Source organism: Neolamprologus brichardi, chromosome 13 (assembly GCF_056152115.1).
Source record: "Neolamprologus brichardi isolate AB-2024 chromosome 13, ASM5615211v1, whole genome shotgun sequence".
NCBI lineage: Eukaryota > Metazoa > Chordata > Actinopteri > Cichliformes > Cichlidae > Neolamprologus > Neolamprologus brichardi.
In genome coordinates, this window is record NC_142116.1 from 1,995,230 (window position 1) to 2,015,701 (window position 20,472).

The 20,472-nt window shown below is 40.7% G+C and overlaps 1 protein-coding gene across 3 annotated transcripts in view; it reads right to left on the bottom strand.

Moving 5' to 3' along the window:
* pcgf5b (polycomb group ring finger 5b) overlaps window positions 1-20,472 on the bottom strand; it is a 37,169-nt gene that overhangs the window by 9,870 nt on the left and 6,827 nt on the right. For all 3 annotated transcript variants that reach the window (XM_087849961.1, XM_087849959.1, XM_087849960.1), the window contains 7 exons: window positions 19,688-20,412; window positions 17,742-17,838; window positions 17,290-17,345; window positions 13,893-13,952; window positions 9,527-9,702; window positions 9,150-9,248; window positions 7,127-7,216 (listed from right to left, as the gene is read on the bottom strand). In XM_087849961.1, coding sequence (XP_087706087.1) covers window positions 7,127-7,216; window positions 9,150-9,248; window positions 9,527-9,702; window positions 13,893-13,952; window positions 17,290-17,345; window positions 17,742-17,838; window positions 19,688-19,802 — 693 coding nt within the window. In that variant the 5' untranslated portion in view covers window positions 19,803-20,412. The remainder of the gene's footprint in view (window positions 1-7,126; window positions 7,217-9,149; window positions 9,249-9,526; window positions 9,703-13,892; window positions 13,953-17,289; window positions 17,346-17,741; window positions 17,839-19,687; window positions 20,413-20,472) is intronic.

Below are 20,472 nucleotides of genomic sequence, written 5' to 3' on the forward strand. Positions count from 1 at the left end.
ACAGGAAATTTATTTTGAGTGTCTTCATAGTTTTATTTTTGAAATACACCAATTTTTATACACTGCAGGAAAAACTAAAATAAATATTATAATGCAAATTTGCAAAAAAGCAGCATATGCATCAAAATAAACTATTTCCAGCAGTGCAATATGAGTCCTAAGCATCCCAGAAACCACACAGAAAGTCATAAAGTCAAAGATAACTTTTAAAAACACCAGTATAGGCTCATGAGGCCTTGATGGTAAAAAACTACATTTCCGCAAAAATGACGTCACTTCCGGTTTCGGGCAGGTCATGGCGGACATGCGATAGTTCGTGCTGATGGACGTAGGAAGTGTTATGAACAGCTGAACGGATCGGCAAAGCATGTTTCTGGAATATTATGTTTTTGTTGCTGCAAGCACTTTTTATGCAGTTTTTGCAAAACTATATGTGGAAGGAAACTGTGACCGAGGACAAGCTGATGGCATAAGATGAAAGTACAACTCCTCCGGTTTCATATGCTAAAAAAACTATTGCGCTAGCTCACGTGGTTGCAGAGCTACCGAGATTTAAAAATAGTTACGCAAAACAGAGCGTGTCAGCTCCGACCGGTTTTAAAGGGTTAAGCTGAGCTAAAAAGGACAAAAAGTGATTTGATAAAAAAAAAACATTTTAAGAAGGAAAAACATTATTTGAACTAAACTACGATCAGTGACAACAACCTAACTGATAACTGACACGTAGCCTGGTTCTTCACAGTCCTTACTAGGATGGGATACTGCGACTGAGTCATCTGAGGCCCATGTTATGCTCTCCCTGGTCTGTTCCCTACAATATGTATTTATGGATGGTAAGTCTATGAGAATTTAAACTGAAGTGTCCTCTTCCTTTTTCCACAGTTGCTTTGCCTCTCGTTGCTCTGTTTGTGTTTGTTTTATCAATCTTTAAAGTATCTTGATGCATGCTCAATCATCCAGGTAAGTAAATCTCCAAAAGTTGATTCTGTTCATCTGGACGTAGCGTTTTGTGGGAGAAACGTTTCATCATCATCCAGGTGACGTCTTCAGTCTCAGCTGACTGCAGGTTTCAATCTTATAAACAGCACATCTGCATAATGACTGAAACCAGCCCACTGAAGGAACAATGGCTGTGAGGTCAGTTCCTTCATCATAGTTATGCAAATTCTCATGACAATTGATCAATGCTGACCAGAGAAGGGCAGTAACGCGTTACTGTAATCCGATTACTTTTTTCAAGTAACGAGTAAAGTAAGGGATTACTATTGCAAAAACGGTAATTAGATTACCGTTACTTTCCCGTAGGAACGCTGCGTTACTGCGTTACTAAAACAGTGATTTTTTTGCGAGAATGTCTCATGACAGTGACGTAAGCGAGTGCGACGTTCGTGACAACAGCTGTGTGCAGATCAACAATGGATCATATATCGAGTGCAGAGAGAGTATGAGCGTGCAGCGTTTAAAGCGTGGAAGTACTGACCTTACTTTGAGTTTGATTCCATAAAAAGTGACAAAAACATTAGTGTCCGTTGTTCGTGGGAAGAAAACTTCTTTTTACAGCGAAAAAAACCCCTAAGCTTCCAAACAAGCACCGAGTAGCTACGACGTAATGGGAAACTCACAGAGGAACTCGCGGATTCTTCCACTGACCGCTGCACACCTGCACCAGGGTAACCCTCCGCCTACCCCACTCCTGCTTTACAGGTGAAAATAGAGCAACAGGACCGCTAGTCTTTGACTTTATTTATTTTCTGCTGTGTTTTACTTGCATCTATTTGAAAGACTGAGTGTAAACACACAAAAAAATATTTTATTTTATGTGCTGGAATGTGCAGAAAATAGGTTTAAATATTAAACTAATTTCTTCCAGTCAGTGAATGTTGCAGATAATTAAATGTTTGCTTGATGCATAAAGTTAAAAGATTAAAACTAATAAAACAAGTTTTAAAAACTTTTCCATTTGATTACATTTTGTATGATGATTATGCAGAAAAAGTAGAATTGGGCTGAAAGATCTATCACTTTATCACCTATTCAGGTTGTAAATCGCGTTTTTAAAAAGTAACTAAGTAACTGAGTAATTAATTACTTTTGAAAATAAGTAATCAGTAAAGTAACTGGATTACTTTTATGGGGAAGTAATCAGTAATTAGTTACTGATTACTTTTTTCAAGTAACTTGACCAACACTGATGCCCACTGATCAATGGCCATGAGTCCCATTCACAGAGAGTTGGGGAATGGCTGCACAGCATGTAAGATGGTGACAGACGTACCCTTAGGCCCCCTCCTCGATTCAGAGATGGTCTTTCCCTGGCATCATCTCATCATCACCGTGCCTTATATAAACTTGAACTCATTTCTCCATGTGCATGACTTCCGTCATGGACCAACCAGCCTGCTTCTTGTCTTCCTTCGGTCTCCCTGCTTTGGACTGGCTTTCCAGATCCATTAACGCTATCAAATCCACACTTGGTCCCACTGCATCTAGCACTTTTACTCAGGACTCATGGGGTGGACGACATTCACTTAGCTCTTGACCTTCATTTCAATCTCAGGTACACACCTATCAAACCAAAGCTTTGACGACTGCATCTTTCACTGCTGAAACGTTACGTGCAGGTGGACATTTTTAAAGCGTGACGACATTTTAACCAAGCTGTGATCTTTTTCTAATCCTTCCAAGTGATTTTACTGCCTAAACCTGACAGAGTGGGTTTAGTAAGAAGGTGTGAAGGAAATAAAAAAAGTTAATTGGAGAAATTATTTACGCTGCTGGCGAAGTACTCGTGTCTCTACATCCAGACTGTATCACACCTTATGACACATAGACACAAATCAATAAATATGAAAGCAATAGAATGAAAAACGGTGAACTTCACGTCCATGAGCATGAACTTTTTCTTCTTTTGGCTGCTCCTTGTAGGTGCCTCGTCAAGTATCGTGAGAATGAGTTATGAAACGAGTACGAAAAGTACTCAAAACCACCTTTGTGGCAGTTAATGTATCACGAGGCCACATTTACTACACAGAGACTCACAGTGGAGACAGAGGGGAGACCACCAAGTGCTTTGTGATGACTGGTAAATAAGCACAGGAACAGGACCGACTGAGGAGATTAAGTATCCTCACTCTTATCTGTGGTTTCAAGATGTTTCCAGTAAAAGTTTATGTAACAGAAAAATCGTTTTTGTTCTGCTTGCACTCTCCAAAGCAGCATTTGTTTAATTGTCCTAAATCCTGTAATAACATGCGTTCATAATCTGTGCGGATAATTCGCCATATGGGAAAAAGGCCCAGATGGAAAAAGACGTGACCTGCAATTCTGACAATCTGTGCACAATAAAACAGTCTGTAACATTAGTAAAGAAGACGGATGTCCAATCAAGCTGGATTAATAGGTTCAAAAAAGCTGCGTTGCTGGAAAATAAAGCAGCAGAGACGCCATCTTCCTCAGCGTTGGCATGTCCTGAGTTTAGACTGGATCCGAATTCTGCTGGGACTCATTTAAAGTTGACTCGATGCAACTTTGGCCTGTGTAGCTTTCTGGTCACAGTGCGACACGATAATGAGAAGGGAAAATAATTCTGTTTTCTTTTCCGTCCTCTCTGACAAGTCAGTGAAACGGATCCAAAAAAGGCATTTTAGCTCAGCGGCAGGCGGACTTTGTAGAGGACATGATGACACTCAGCTGGAGCTGAAAAGCTACACGCTTAATAAGTTTGTCATTTCATACTGACTTCCTTCCTGCCGCCTTTCCTTCTCAGTTCCACCTGACCCGGTATCTGAAGCGTCTTGCTGTGCCAGCTGCCTGCACTCATTAGTTACCATCCAGAAATGGACGGGAGCTCTCAGTAGCAGTAAAAGTTCACGCAAATACTCAACCGTGCAAACAGATACACAGCCGCTCATGCACAAGTCAGCACAATTACTGTAGATCAAAGACAGACACACTGGCTCGCTGAACCGTCACAGGACTGATGACCCTGAAGCCCAAGGCTGAGAGTACCAGCACGAGTGACAAGTCCTGCTGTGTGTGTGTGTGTGTGTGTGTGTGTGTCAGTTAATGGACATCATGACATCGGCATTTTTTGGGAGCATTTTAAAGCGTTCATATTTTCAGACTGAATAGTCAAAAAATCAATAAAACAAAGGCCTTAAAATTTGATTTTTTACATTTCCTGTAATATATATTTATGTTAAGCCCGGTATAATAATAAGATTTACTTTTGGAAATCACCATCATGTTACTTGATACATGCACCTCTAACCATAACCTGTGGCAAGAAGAATATACAGGACTGTGCAAAAGTTTTAGGCAAGTGTGAAAAATGCTGTAAACAAAGAAAGTTTTCACAAATATAAGTGATTGTTTATTAACCCTTTAAGACCTACCATAGAACCAAGTCCGCCAGAGCTTATATTATATTTTTACATGCTGTGGAGCCATTTTTGGGAGCATTTCAAGTTGCTATACATCAATACAACCATTATAGCCCAAATTTTAATAATATGTCTGCATTAAGTGCATAGTAATTACATAAATTGCAAAAAAGTGCAATAAACTACAAAAAAATTGAAAATCGTTTTTGTTTTTTAACATATATTTCTAGTTAGAGAAATTTAAGAGGCTTATCCCTCAAAACTGTAAATACAAAAAAGTTGCACAAAATAGTTTCCCACCACAGGAAATTTATTTTGAGTGTCTTCATAGTTTTATTTTTGAAATACACCAATTTTTATATACTGCAGGAAAAACGAAAATAAATATTATAATGCAAATTTGCAAAAAAGCAGCATATGCATCAAAATAAACTATTTCCAGCAGTGCAATATGAGTCCTAAGCATCCCAGAAACCACACAGAAAGTCATAAAGTCAAAGATAACTTTTAAAAACACAGTATAGGCTCATGAGGCCCTGATGGTAAAAAAACTACATTTCCGCAAAATTACGTCACTTCCGGTTCCGGGCAGGTCATGGAGGACATGCGATAGTTCACACTGACGTCTGTTCCAACGTAGGAAGTGTTATGAACAGCTGATCGGATCGGCAAAGCGTGTTTCTGGAATATTATGTTTTTGTTGCTGCAAGTGCTTTTTATGCAGTTTTTGCAAAGTTATATGTGGAAGGAAACTGTGACCGAGGACAAGCTGATGGCAGAAGATGTAAGTACAACTCCTCCGGTTTCATATGCAAAAAAAATTACTGCGCTAGCTCACGTGGTTGCAGTGCTACTGGGATTTAAAAATAGTTAGGGAAAACGGAGCGTGCCCGCTCCGACCGGCTTTAAAGGGTTAACCCCAAATGTCTTCTGCAGCAGGACAACGACCCCAAAAACACAGCCAAAGTCATTAAGAACTATCTTCAGCGAGGAAGAAGAACAAGACGTACAGGAAGTGATGGTACGGCCCCCACAGAGCCCTGATCTCAACATCATGGTGTGTGTCTGGGATTACATGAAGAGACAGAAGGATGTGAGGAAGCCCACATCCACAGATCTGTGCTTAGTGCTCTGAGATGTTTGGAACAACCTACGAGCCGGGTTCCTTCAAAAACTGTGTGTGTGCCTAGAAGAAGGCAAAGGGAGGTCCCAGCAAGTATAGATTTGATTTAATTTCTCTTTTGTTCTTTTACTGCATCGTGTTGATTGATGAAAATAAATGATTAACATGTTTTTCTCACTTGCCTAAAACTTTTGCACAGTATAAATTTTGTTTTTATGAAATTCTTCTTCCACACATCAGAAACTTCTTTCATTCCTTTTTGTCTTTCTCCAAAACATCAGAGGTTCGTACGGAAGAGGATTAGGGCCACTGGGAAAAAAAAAAGAATTCTGACTTTAATCTCAGAATTCTGACTTTTTTCTCAGAATTCTGACTTTTTTCTCAGAATTCTGATTTTATTCTCAGAATTCTGACTTTTTTCTCAGAATTCTGACTTTTTTCTCAGAATTCTGATTTTATTCTCAGAATTCTGACTTTTTTCTCAGAATTCTGACTTTATTCTCAGAATTCTGACTTTATTCTCAGAATTCTGACTTTTTTCTCAGAATTCTGACTTTATTCTCAGAATTCTGACTTTAATCTCAGAATCTCAAAATCTCAGAATTCTGAGATTAAAGTCAGAATTCTTTTTTTTTCCCCAGTGTCCCTAATCCTCTTCCGTAGGTTCGGCCTCACAGAGCTAATCTGCCTTTTTTCAGCAATATTCACCTGGGAACTCTGCAGAACCACAAATCAACTCTAATGCCTTTTAGAGGATCTAAACTCACACAAAGCTTTCCCTTTGACACTGCGCTGTTTACATCTAATCAAATCAATCCAGCATTTATTATATAAGTGAATTATGGCTTTTAGTCACATGTTAAATAAGCCAAATTTCAGAAAGCAGATAATGTTACCTGTGTTATCAACATTATACACGTCGTGTTATTTTGCATGTCTTCTGTTATAAGAGCTGCATTTTGGTGAGCCCTAACCATAGAGAGTCTCTGACTTCCTGGTGGTAAGAACGTGACCTAAAAACAACCCCACTGTCTCCTCTTGTAGATGTAACAAAGGCTGTGAAGAAGAAATATACCTTCTTATGGACAAAATAAATGTGGTGCACAGAATCTCTTTTATCATCAGTAATGCGTTTCCTGTTTTGACTGTCATTACTAAGCATCTGTTAAACATGCAGATATGACTGACTTCACTTTGCAATGTGACCTTAAAAGCCAAACAGGATGCAGAGTAACCGCGAGCCTCTAAGAGGAGATGGACGTGGTTCAAATTTAGCAAACCGAGGTAAAGATGAAATGTCGAAATGTTACACGAGAGGCGAATCTTTCATTTAAACCGGGCGTTTCATGAACATCAGTATTCTGTACCAACACCATAAATTTATGTTGCAAAAAGTCTCGAGTTTCCTTTTTCACAATCTGACACCTTCTCTGAACAGAAACCCTCCTTTCACACTGAATTTAAAAGTCATTCAACCAGGACCGCACGCTTTCACTAAAGTGCACGAATGCATAAGATCCACAGACACACGCGTGCACGCAAACATTTCCTGCAGCGATGCATCTACACACGAGGATGCAAACACTCACACATGAACAGGAAGTGAACGTGACAGCCTTACATTCTCTCCGTGTAGCCTCCATCGGGTCATGTAGATGAACTCCAGAGTGTGATCTCTGCCCATGATCTCTCCGTTACACAGAACGTCCAGCTGCAAACACAAGAAGGAAAATATATAAGAAGGACGCTTTGACCAAAACAAACACAAACAGCTTTTAACGAAGCGGTTGCAGTCGCAAAGTTTCGCCCGAACCTGCCTCTCAGACAGAGAAGGTGACGAACGAAAACAAAAGCTCTCACTTCTACGAGAGATGAAAGGAGAGGGGAAGTTCACTGTGGTGGTGAGTGGGAGGCTTCTCTGAATATGTAAGTGTGTGATACCACTTTTAGCTCGGCCTGCTCCAAATGTGGAAGCTAACAGTTTCTTAATCCTTTGCTAAAGCTGGCAGATGATAGCATAGCTTGCATGGAATATTAACGAGCATCTGGCTACGAACTGTTAACAGGTCAGAGTTTGGCTTCATATTTGACCACATGCTGTTTCTCTGCTGTTTTAATGCAATCCACTAAATCTTCATTATGTTGAACTGAACTCTCCAACATCTTGCACTTTATGTGTAACACAGTAAAGCTGTTGGTTAAACAAGTCAGAGTTATGCTACCAAATACAATTTCAGCATGTTGCAACTTTAACTTTGATGCCTGCTCTGCATTTTTAATGACATCCAACCGTATTTTTATACAGTACTGAATCACAACAACAGTCGCCTCAAGGCGCTTTTTATTTTAACCTCCTAAGACCCGAACTCTTTCATGGCATGCATTTTTAAATGCTCTTTGCTATTCGGGCTGTTTGGGACCTGGTTAACGTAAAAACAAAGAATTACCAGATTTAATTTTTTTACCTGATTTTTGTTTCTGAGAGAAATGAGATCCACACATGAGGATATTAGCTTTAAATTTCGATAGAACAGAGGCAGTATAATGTCCTCATAAGTGAATATCACGCCCTTGTAGAGCAAAATTTTCTATTTTGGTCGAGACATCCCAAAATGTGATGTCCACATATGTGGACTCCAGGTCCTAGGAGGTTAAGGTAGACCCTACAACAATACAGAGAAAACCTCAACAATCAGATGACCCCCTATGAGCGAGAGCTTTGGTGACAGTAGGAAGGAAAAACTCCCTTTTAACAGGAAGAAGCAGATCCTCGTCAGAGACAGTCAGCCTCTGACAGTCAGACTTCACACCCTGAATGTGTGACAACACCTGTACCGTCATCTACTGTAGTAGTTCAGAACTAAAACAGATCTGTGATGTGGCCGGAAAGCACCGCATTTCAGCATTTCTTTGAATTACAGCGAGCTGAGAAGAAGACACACATGACTCTATGCACCACAGATCCAAAGAGTGGACCCTAGTCTCTCAGAGGGAAGCCGTTTTTGTGGTATCTCTTGTGTTTATGTGTACAAAGCAAAAATGAAAATGTGCGTGAAGACTGTTTGAGCAAAGTAATAATGTGAGGTACAGTTAGGACAGACATCTCCGAAAAGGTTCCCTTAGATAAAGAGGTCCCTACACTCTAGTCAGCCCTCCCAAAGTAGTGAAGAAAGTAACTTTATTACATTATGAAGTCAGTGGAACCCTGTAAATATTCAAAGTGGAGTGATTTTTGCAACTCTGGTCATAAAGAAAAAATTAAGCCTCTAAAAGTGTCCGTTTGCCTCTGTAATGTTTCTTTGCTCTGTTTGAGATCTATGCTGAAAGCTCAGAAACTCAAGGGGAGGTGGTCAGAAGGGGACTGAGCACTTGCAGGAGTGCTGAAGGTGCTCCAGAAGTGCACGGGGAGATGACCCTGAAGGGGAGACCAGTCAAACTCAAACTCAAGTATGATTTGTGCCTTTTATGGGCAGAGCTGCAGAGCTTTATACCATCACTGCTCAACATCAACGATCAAGCCCCACGAAGGTAATCCTACCAATCAACCGGTAAGTTTGTGTGGTTAAGTAAAGAAAAACATGCCTTTGAATCGTGACACACATATTTTAATGAATGAAAACAGGAGGACAGAGTGTGCTCCATACCTCGTAGGAACTCGGCAGCTTTAGTTTAAGACTGAGAAACTTCTTAATTGTTCCCACGGTGACTCTACTGGAGCAGCGGATGAACCTCTTCATCAAATCCTAATTGGATGAGAGAATAACTCTTACACACTGATTTAATGAGGCATAATTGCAGGTTTTTAAAGGAAAAGACATGAAAACACAATTACATCTTTACAGGGGATTATGCACCAAGCACCCGTGAAGTTTGGAAACAATTCCCAACACATCCAGCAGCAAAGACATGGAATACCCTTTTACATCATAGAGAGGACCAAAACAAGGTGATATTGTGTTTCAATGCCTGTACAAGTATTTAATATTTCTTAATTAAACGTTATATGTAAAATAACACGCACCGTGACCGTGCTCTCCCCCGACGGTCCTGTGTTGCGTAAGCAGTCCAGGCAGATTGCGATCTGTGGGTCACTCCTGTGATAGTCGTCATCGCCGGCACCGTCCGCCTCATTGCCTCCACCATCACCAGCGTCGCCTCCAGCGTCGGGGACCCCGAACCGTGGACACCTCAGGGTTTCTACAGGCAGGTTAAGGATTTTAGTTGTGGATAAGCTGCATCGCCAAAACTCTGGGCTTTGATCAGTTTTCAACTGTTCCAGTTATTGTTACTTGTTACATTCCCACATGGAAAAGATATATATAAAAAGATACATATAAATCTTACAAAGTTTGTATCTGTCATGTGTGAAACTTGTATGAAAAGCATACAAGAGTGAAAACAGATATAAGATCCCTTGAAAAATTATATAAATGAAACTTGTATGTTTTGGATACTTCCTAAAACAATATATGAAAGTAATGAGAAAGTGGCCGCTTTCATGAGTAAATCATGTACCGTAATTGTCGGGCTATAAGCTGCTACTTTTTGCACAAGCTTTGAACCCTGCGGCTTTTAGTCAGATGCGGCTTTTCTATGGATTGTCCATGATTTTTGTGATATCGTAAGACGATTTGTTTTGTTTGTTCCACTGTTGTACGGCACTACGTTGCCTGGCGGAAGGATCGGGGTTCAAGAGTGGTATGTTAGTCACATGTCCATCCGCCAGGCAACATAGTGCAGTACAAGTAGCGCGAAAAACAGACTTCAAAGTAGCGCTACGGGTTCAGCGCAGTGTTGCCAACTTAGCGACTTTGTCGCTATATTTAGCGAGTTTTCAGACCCCCTAAAAAAAAGACGTGAAAGCGCATATCGCTTTTACTCTCAACAAGCAGCGGGTGCTGTAACGCAGTCAGTTCTTCTTTTACTCTTTTGCTGTTTTGTGGATCACAAGGTTTAAAACTACTTATAAACACACACACACAAAGTAACTCCACCAGAGTGCCTATTTTGGGTCACTTTTGCCGGTCCAAGCCCGGGTAAAGGAGCAGGGTTGGAATTGTGACATTAAAAAAACAATAATTGCTAAAAGAAATTTAATTTGTAGTTTAAATAAACTCTAAATGCATTTAGGACGTTTTTTACTCACTTTAAGTCTCTTCCGCGATGTTATTTCTCTCTCCAACAACGTAGGTTACAATTACATTAGCATGACCAATTATGCAAATTAGGTGATGACGTCATTTAGCGACTTCTAGCGACTTTTAGGACAGCCAATAGCGATTTTCCTTACTGAGGAGTTGGCAACACTGGTTCAGCGGGAGGCGTGGATGACGAGCGGCGATAAACTTGCGAAAAGCAAGTTATGCTCAACTCCACCGGTGGATTCTGACAGCGTGGAAAAGTGTGAAAACATCCACGATCACCAACGGAGGATCGTGGTGGGTGTTCACTGACAACGAGGATTTGTTTGGTTTTGAAAGTGACAACGAAGGAGAGAAGCGGAGAGTGGATGACGAAGCCATCCTGAGCCTGTTCGTATCCGACACTGGAGAAGAGGACTTTGGTGGTTTCAGTGCGCAGGAAGAAGAGAAAGATGGTGGTGAATGACTGAGTTTTCTTCTTGTTAAAGCCGTGTCACTGCACCTGAGCCTAAAAGGTAGGCCAATCTATTTTTCTGGTGTGCTGTAGGTTATATTTATGTTGTTGTGTCTCCAAACAGCCATCTCTTTCCTGACAATTCCCTTTGTGCATATTCTCTTACATATGATAAGTCAACCTGCGGCTTTTAGTCAGGTGCGGCTAATGTATGTACAAAACAGGATTTTCCCCTGATTTTAGCTCGTGCGGCTAATATTCAGGTGCGCTTTGTATTCCGGGAAATACGGTAAGCCTTCTATGATTCACTATATGAAGTCGGCCACATCTGATGCAAGTCTTTTATACGTTTTTACTATTTCTTTTCCATTTGGGTTGTTTCTCTTGAACCTGATGCAGTGGTGCATTGGTCAATGTCTGTAAACACGAGCTCTGTTTGCACTGAAAAATGTGGTGAAAGGGGGGTACGAAGTCTGACAAGAAAATTCCCTGCTGATGTATCAAAACTTGATAAAAAATCCCCCCCTTCTTCATAGAGCTTCTTCTCTAATAATGAAAGCAAGCGTGCAGACATTCTGAGTAAGATGCATCAACCACAACTGGCTTCCTTCCTCCATGGCATGTTTTTTTTTCCCTTTTTGCCAGTTTTAAAGAAAAGGTGTGAGAGGCACAGAGGCGACGCAGCCACCCGTCCCCCTACATGACAAATTCTTTACACTGCATATGACAGTGTTCCTATTTCAGTCATCTCCACCCACTCTAATGCACAAGGTGAAAACTCTGTGACACAGCCTGCGAGTAAGAGTGGAAATCTCCTGTAATTTAATGGAATTCTAATGTGTTTTATTTGAAATGACAGCGTAATTATGTTTACCTACTAATACTTACAGGTAGGTACGGTTCAAAAAGGGGGTAAGAAGTCAGGTTTTTATAAATAAAAAACAAAGAAATAATTATACTGTAAGTAGGGCTGCCACGATTAGTCGACTAGTCACGATTACATCGACTATTAAAATCGTCGACGACTGATTTAATAGTCGACGCTTCGTTTGAAGCTTTGTAAGATCACAAAAGACGCAGGAATAAGTAGTAGGATTTAAGAGTGTAATAACGGACTGAAACAGAAGATGGCAGCACTGCATGTACAAGGATGCCAGCTGCCGTTAAACCCCGAAGAAGAAGAAGAAGCTGCGTCTCAGAATTCATAGCGCAGCTCAGTTTCCAACAATGGCGGCAGCTAGTTAGTTTTAATATTACTCTTATTATTCTTTCTGGGTCACAAAATAAACGTTTAACATATTTTCAGGCGAGAATATAACTCTGTAAGCCTCAAATATCTGCTCAGTTTATCAAGACACCACATATTTTCAAAAGCGCTCCGACGTTTTCGGAGTCGTCTGTTACCCACTAGCTCGATAGCTAGCCGGGGGCTAGGCTAACTAGAGCCGTGAGAACACCGGACAACCAATCGTTTTCAAACCCACTGCCGTTTTTCGCTACTCAGGTTAAACATGTTTGGCTGAGATTAAAGTTATAGTTTTTACACAGCTGAATAAACATCAAGCAGACAGCTGATTATCAGAAGTGTGAGATGCTCGAGAATTTACTCCGGTGTCCTGTTATATTTTAGATAGCAAGGAGCAGACGGCTGTTTCATTAAAATTTAATAAACTATCATCTTGTCTTTATTTTTAGTTAGCACATACCTTAAACACTTAAAGCTGTAAGCTAATGATAGTTATATAAGAGCAGATGCTGCTGGTGCAATAAACTGTACGTTTTACGTCCAATGGATGATGATCTGATTAGTCGACTAATCGCAAAAATAATCGGTGACTAGTCGACTATGAAAATAATCGTTTGTGGCAGCCCTAACTGTAAGTCAATTTTAGTCACGTGTGTAAGTAATTTGATGTCATTTTATATAAAGCATGATTCATTTTAAGTGCAGCGTAACTGTAAGTAGTGTGTATTTTTGTGTAAAAACAAACAAAATTTCCCAGTCTTACATCATAGGCACACTGTACTTTTCAATATTTATATTTAATGAAATAAATATGGAAATAATTATTCTAGTGTGCCTACTTTATGTATTTGTATAACTGCATTCAAATTTATAATAAAATTAATTTAATTACAGGGGAATTACACCCCTTGTCATGGTCCGTGGTCCTGTGTGTGGAATGTGTGATGCGCGGGTAGCCACACCCCCAGGCTGGGCCATCACCGGCACACCTGCTCTCCATCGGGGTGATTACCTGAAGAGCTGCTTAACCTGGCGCTGACGGAGGCTCCACGCCAGTCCGTTAATCACCTCTCTGTGGTAACTAGACTCCCGCGAAAGCGTTGCATTCATATCTTGTTGGAGCTGCGTTAAATCTGCCTACTTGTGTCTAGGTTTCGATCCGGCGTTCAGCGACTGCCACCTGCCTGTCCTCCTGCTCAATTGGATCACCCGGTACATCATCTGGCCCATCCACTACCTCCACGGATTTCCTTCTCACGGACTTCCCTCCCGAGCTCCCACGGTCCCGCTCTAATCCCTCCCACGGTCCCGATTCCGGCTTCCTCGCGTCATCGTTTCCCCGGGTTTTTTAGTTCCTCGTTTTGCTCCTTTGGTTTTCCCGGGTCGCCTTTTGTTGTTATAATAAAGTGTCATTTTCTGCTAGCGCTTGAGTCTGCGTTTGGATCCTTTTGTGCACGCGCGCCGTGGCGCATGACACCCCGTATCATAACCCTTATTATGAAGTGTTACTGTTACTATATAAAGGGTTTTGTTGGGTCCAGCTTACCTTGGCCGTTTTCTTTGGGCTGGTTCTTCCTCCAGAACTCGAGCTCTTGCTGTTCCTCTTCTAATTGACAGGAAAAAACAAATAAAAGTAGAATAAAGTATGAAGCAATCATAGAGACCAAATCAATCAGAAGAGGATGGGTGATTCTAACACTGTGTTCACCATCGTTACTGAATTCTGTCTACGCTGTGTTAACAGTCTGGGATCAAACAGCAACATTTCTCCTGTACTAAATTTAGACTTTTGCTTTTCATAAAACTGATTCACTGAAGCTCCAAGGAGGAGTTTAACTAAGCTTACAAAACTATTTTACTCGCACAATAAAAGCTTTTCATAGCAGACAGTTGCCCTTTAACAGCAGGAAAAGCGGGTGTAATTAATAACAATAACAATGGATTGGTTATTCCAGCCATTCCAGTGATACAAGGACCTCCTCCAAAAAACAATGCAGCCTCTTTTCTATGCATGCTTTGACATGTCAGAACGCCTGCTGTGAAAAAGGTCAATATGCTGTCTTGCCATAAGAGAAAATGAGCCACTTGCACCGATTTTAAAGCTGCTAGAGAGAAGAAAAGCTGGGAATGTATTTATTTTAAGTCTCTGTGTTTCTCCTGGACACATCAAACCGAGCCCTGCTGTGATGTGCTCATAACTGCTATAATTAAAGTTAGCTTTCAGCCTCAAAGGGCCATTTTATCACTCAACTGAAGCGTATTCTAACATCTCAAATTTGCTATAATGGCTCTTCCCACACCGGGAGTTGAACCCGGGCCGCCTGGTACCAGACAGTGGTCACTGTTGTGTTATCACCAAAATTTACAGGCACCCTCATATTCATATCTCCTCAAAACAGCCTAATTCCCTTTTGACAGCCCATTTGTCGCCTCTGACACGTTTACTTTTTACGCTGGCCAACAAACCAGTTTTGCTGCCTCTGGTTTAACCCTTTAAGACCTACCATAGAACCAAGTCCGCCAGAGCTTATATTATATTTTTACATGCTGTGGAGCCATTTTTGGGAGCATTTCAAGTTGATATACATCAATACAACCATTATAGCCTAGATTTTAATAATATGTCTGCATTAAGTGCATAGTAATTACATAAATTGCAAAAAAGTGCAATAAACTACAAAAAATTTGAAAATCGTTTTTGTTTTTTTAACATATATTTCTAGTTAGAGAAATTTAAGAGGCTTATCCCTCAAAACTGTAAATACAAGAAGGTTGTACAAAATAGTTTCCCACCACAGGAAATTTATTTTGAGTGTCTTCATAGTTTTATTTTTGAAATACACCAATTTTTATACACTGCAGGAAAAACAAAAATAAATATTATAATGCAAATTTGCAAAAAAGCAGCATATGCATCAAAATAAACTATTTCCAGCAGTGCAATATGAGTCCTAAGCATCCCAGAAACGACACAGAAAGTCATAAAGTCAAAGATAACATTCTGGTTTTGGGCAGGTCATGGCGGACATGCGAAAGTTCGCTCTGACGTCTATTCCAACGTAGGAAGTGTTACGAACAGCTGATCAGATCGGCAAAGCGTGTTTCTGGAATATTATGTTTTTGTTGCTGCAAGCGCTTTTTATGCAGTTTTTGCAAAGTTATATGTGGAAGGAAACTGTGACCGAGGACAAGCTGATGGCATAAGATGTAAGTACAACTCCTCCGGTTTCATATGCAAAAAAAATTATTGCGCTAGCTCACGCGGTTGCAGAGCTACCGGGATTTAAAAATAGTTACGCAAAACGGAGCGTGCCGCTCTGACCGGCTTTAAAGGGTTAAATCCAGATCCAGCAGATCCAGATGTGCTTTGATGTCTGCTGAGCATTCTGAACATTAGCCAGACACTCGGGCCATCAGGGTGAAGAGCAGGTAGCATAATTGGAGACACTGGTAAACTTCACTTGTGTTTATGTTGTATCGCTAAGTCTCGATGCTCTTTGTGACCTCTGGGATTTTTTTTGTCGAGTAGAATTTCCAGGCATGATTTCCAGCTTACTAGCAACAGGGACAACAAAACTCCTATCTTCTTCCTGTCTTTGCTGCACATTTAAGATGTCAGTGAGCCTGGAGACTTCATACTCAGAATCTCTTAACACCTAGACGGTAGTTCACCATCCGGATAGGATAGCAGTGTAACGTAAAGCTCATTATTATTTACTGTGAACAGCAATGCTGTGCTTGTACCATCACCATCTACATGATAGATAAAAACCAAAACCCACAGTCTTCTCTGTAGACCATATGAGAGGATTCATAGGACGCTGACTTTTACACCACTTGGCCGAGAGGCCCGAAAGCTACAAAAATATATGACGTTTGTTCCATCGTTCTGCTGCCAGAGTGCTCTATCAGCTGAGGTGAAGTTATGGAGCAATAAAATTATAGTGCCATCACCACTTTAGTTAGACATGTTGACTTGGCTTCCCGTTGGCCTTGCCACAGAGAGAAGGCTGTACATCTTCATCTAGTTTTAAACGTTTGAGCTTCCACCTCTCTGGAAATAATGTGATGCTGACAAATGAATCCTTTACTGATGTCAGCAATCTTAAAAGAGGATCAAAGGTTAGCTGAACTGCAGAACAGCATTCAGGACTTCTTGTGAAGGTAGTAAACTAACTGATGGTGACTCTCGAGTGTTAATGGGAATAAGAAGCAGTAGATCTCAGTAGGGTTGGTCCTGGCTTTCATAGAGGAGCCATAAAGGTGTGTGGACAATTTCCTCAAACATGTTGACTGGATAAAACTAAAAACTTGCTAGAAGCTCGGTTAAGTTTGCTCACTCTCAGACTGTTGTTGGTTACCAGGAGTTCTGGACCCTTACTAGAGCTTTGCTGCAGGTGCCAGCTAGGGTCTTGCTAAATTACTGAGATTTTACTGAGCAAAGTCTTACCAACAAGTCGCTGTTTTCAAAAACTGCACTTTTTTAAAATATCCACATGCGACTGGCTGTAAAAGTGAACCTTAGGTCAAAAATGTCCAACTTTACAGCAGAAATGAACATGTTTACAGACTGAAGAGAATGAGTATTAGAGTGGAAAGGGGACAAAAGTATGCAAGATATGTCTAAAACAATGACAGCAATAATTGCTGCTGCAAATTAAATTCTGAAAAGTTACAGTTTTAGTCTTTTGGAAGCATTTCTGATGGTGTGCTGTAACTCTTTCCTTTTTCAATCCACCAAGACGCAGCATCATGTTTGCTAGAGTGCATGCTGGAGGCAATTTGTGCATTTCATTAAAACTGGTTGCAAGCCTTAGTCTTCCAGTGATTTGTGTGATGGGAGTGCTGTAAATTCTTTTCCCAACCTCCCATGAATAGTCACATAATTTAACAGCGACTGCAAACTGAGGCGACAGATTGATGAAACCATCTGGCAAACTCACTTTCTCTGAGTCCGGGCACCAGCTTGAAAATGATCTCCTCCAGGGTGTTGTCTAACCTGAGAATATGACAGTGAGGAGGAGGTGGAGGGGATGATGCATCGGGGGATAACAAGAAATTAAAGTAGGCAATAGAAGTTAAATGGTGGAGGTGAAGGGAGCGATGAGGTGAGGTCAAGCAGGAATAAAAGTATCCAGAGGAGAGAAAATCAGTAGCTCGAGATGTTGAAATACACACAAAAGCAAGATGTAGAAAAGTACAATTGAATAATGGAAACAACAAGAAGTTCAGAGAAGAATGAAACTCTTAAAACTGTCATTTACAAAACTTTGCAGCTCTTTCAAGATTAAATCAAAAGAAATACAAAGAGAGCCCAAAAGTGTCCAACATGCCAATGACAGGAAAAAAACAGATAAAGTGAGAGAAAAAAAACATGTTATGTAGCCAAAGTTACCTGAGCATCTCCAGTGGGTTGGTCTCATGGACCTGAATGCCACATTTAGGACAGTCATTGCTCTCCTCAAAGTGCTGCACAATACAGCTCTTACAGACTGCAAAAGAAATATATTCAAAATGAGCTTCTCCTCTAGGTTAAGGCAGGTAAACCCATCTTTTAAAAGGTCATTCAGAATAAAAGAGAGAGAGGCAGAGAAATGAGCTGTTCATCTGTGAAACCATCATTTTGCCTTGTCATTGAGGTTTTTTGGGGCAGCATGTTAGCTTGCCTTGTTTCAGCTTGCTAAGTCACTGACAATTACCAGGTTGTCACGATCTGCTGCTCAAACCGCCCAAACTAGTCTCATGTTGAAAAAGGGGAAGCCTCCAAATCTCTCTATGAAACAACTGAAATCCTGCAGTTTGAACTTCAGACTTTGTCGGCATTTTAGTGCCGACATCGGTTCCGATGCTTCACAGCTCATTTGCCTCATTCACCTTGCTCTACAATTTCACATCCACTTCAAATAGTCTGTCAAAGTAGAATTTTACTGGAACTGTGGTAGCTGTAATTCTGGGTTTGAAAAACAGGAAGAGCAGGAAGTGACACTGTGTTTGAAGCTTCTAGCTTTCTGTAGGAGTCTCTGCTCTAACGCTTGCAGCTGGGTACATTTGCTCACATCAGTGGAAACTTACTTATTAATTAAGTCTGACATGAGCATGAAACCAAGGCTGATCAACAGTTTGAACATCATCTGTACTTTTCTTCATTTCACACAGGTGTGCTGACAAAAAGAGAGTCACCTGTCATCAGAGATGGGCAGTAATCTGATTATTTTTTTCAAGTAACGAGTAAAGTAAGGGATTACTATTGCAAAAACGGTAATTAGATTACCGTTACTTTCCCATAGGAACGCTGCGTTACTGCGTTACTAAAACCGTGATTTTTTGCGAGAATGTCTCATGACAGTGACGTAAGCGAGTGCGACGTTCGTGACAACAGCTGTGTGCAGATCAACAATGGATCATATATCGAGTGCAGAGAGAGTATGAGCGTGCAGCGTTTAAAGCGTGGAAGTACTGACCTTACTTTGAGTTTGATTCCATAAAAAGTGACAAAAACATTAGTGTCCGTTGTGCGTGGGAAGAAAACTTCTTTTTACAGCGAAAAAAAACCCCTAAACTTCCGAGCAAGCACCGAGTAGCTACGACGTAATGGGAAACTCACAGAGAAACTCGCGGATTCTTCCACTGACCGCGGCACACCTGCACCAGGGTAAACCTCCGCCTACCCCACTCCTGCTTTACAGGTGAAAATAGAGCAACAGGACCGCTAGTCTGACTTTATTTATTTTCTGCTGTGTTTTACTTGCATCTATTTGAAAGACTGAGTGTAAACACAAAAAATATTTTATTTTATGTGCTGGAATGTGCAGAAAATAGGTTTAAATGTTAAACTAATTTCTTCCAGTCAGAGAATGTTGCAGATAATTAAATTTTTGCTTGATGCATAAAGTTAAAAGATTAAAACTAATAAAACAAGTTTTAAAAAGAGACTTTTCCATTTGATTACATTTTGTATGATGATTATGCAGAAAAAGTAGAATTGGGCTGAAAGATCTATCACTTTATCACCTATTCAGGTTGTAAATCGTGTTTTTAAAAAGTAACTAAGTAACTAATTACTTTTGAAAATAAGTAATCAGTAAAGTAACAGGATTACTTTTTTGGGGAAGCAATCAGTAATTAGTTACTGATTACTTTTTTCAAGTAACTTGACCAACACTGCCTGTCATACACAGCAGCTGTACTTTGACTGAGCCCTGCCCTGCTTCTTTACGGCTCTTTAAAGTTTGGTCGGGGTTACGTGTAACCTTAGATCGGTCTGGGTTTGGTCCCACTACCTCGATGGATTTTTACCCCAACTGTCACCTCCGTGTGTTGCTGCGTGTTATTTTAACTCACATGTGTGCAGGCACTCGGTGACCGTGGTCGGTTTAATCAGGTAACCTCGACACAGGTAGCAGGTGATGAAATGGTTAAAGTCTCTGACCAAGTGCTTCCTTCCCGTCCCGGACATGTTTGGAGGGCTTTCCCTGTTTTTGCCAACAGTGAGACACCAAACAGATGGAAAATATCCCCTTCTAGCTTTAGAAGGCTCAGACGTCCATTTACAACAGTGAGAAAAGGAAGACTTTTCCAGTTATAGACAAACACTGCCTGCTACACTTCAGATGTTTTTAGATGAATTGTGTGTAAAATCCACCGTGTCCAGGGTAGTACCTACAAGGTACCTACACCATCCACAACTGATATGAGATACGAGATCCTACTGTGTAAAATCCTGCTCCATTCTTGAGTTTTGCAGTCAGTCCTTGTTTAGGAATAACTCCCACTGATATTTTATTCCATCTTCCATGAACCATATTACTCCAAATGAACAGAAAACACAAAAAGCTCGTCCAGATGATGAGATCCTGTTTCAGGCACCAAACTCCCACAGAGCGGGCGTCACGTCTTCCTCCCTGACTTTGGTAAAGTGACCTTTTTAATCCATGGAGCTTCCCAGGTGAGCTACAGAGAGTTCAGAGTCGTCTGCATAATCAGATTGGTCACCATTGGTGGCGTCGCTGTGGTCTTTACTCTTGACACGGACAGCGTGATGATCCTTTAAGTCATGATGAAGCAACCTAAAGACAATCAAAAACAAAAATGAATGTTGGGGGGAAATGTGTCGATGGATTTGAAAA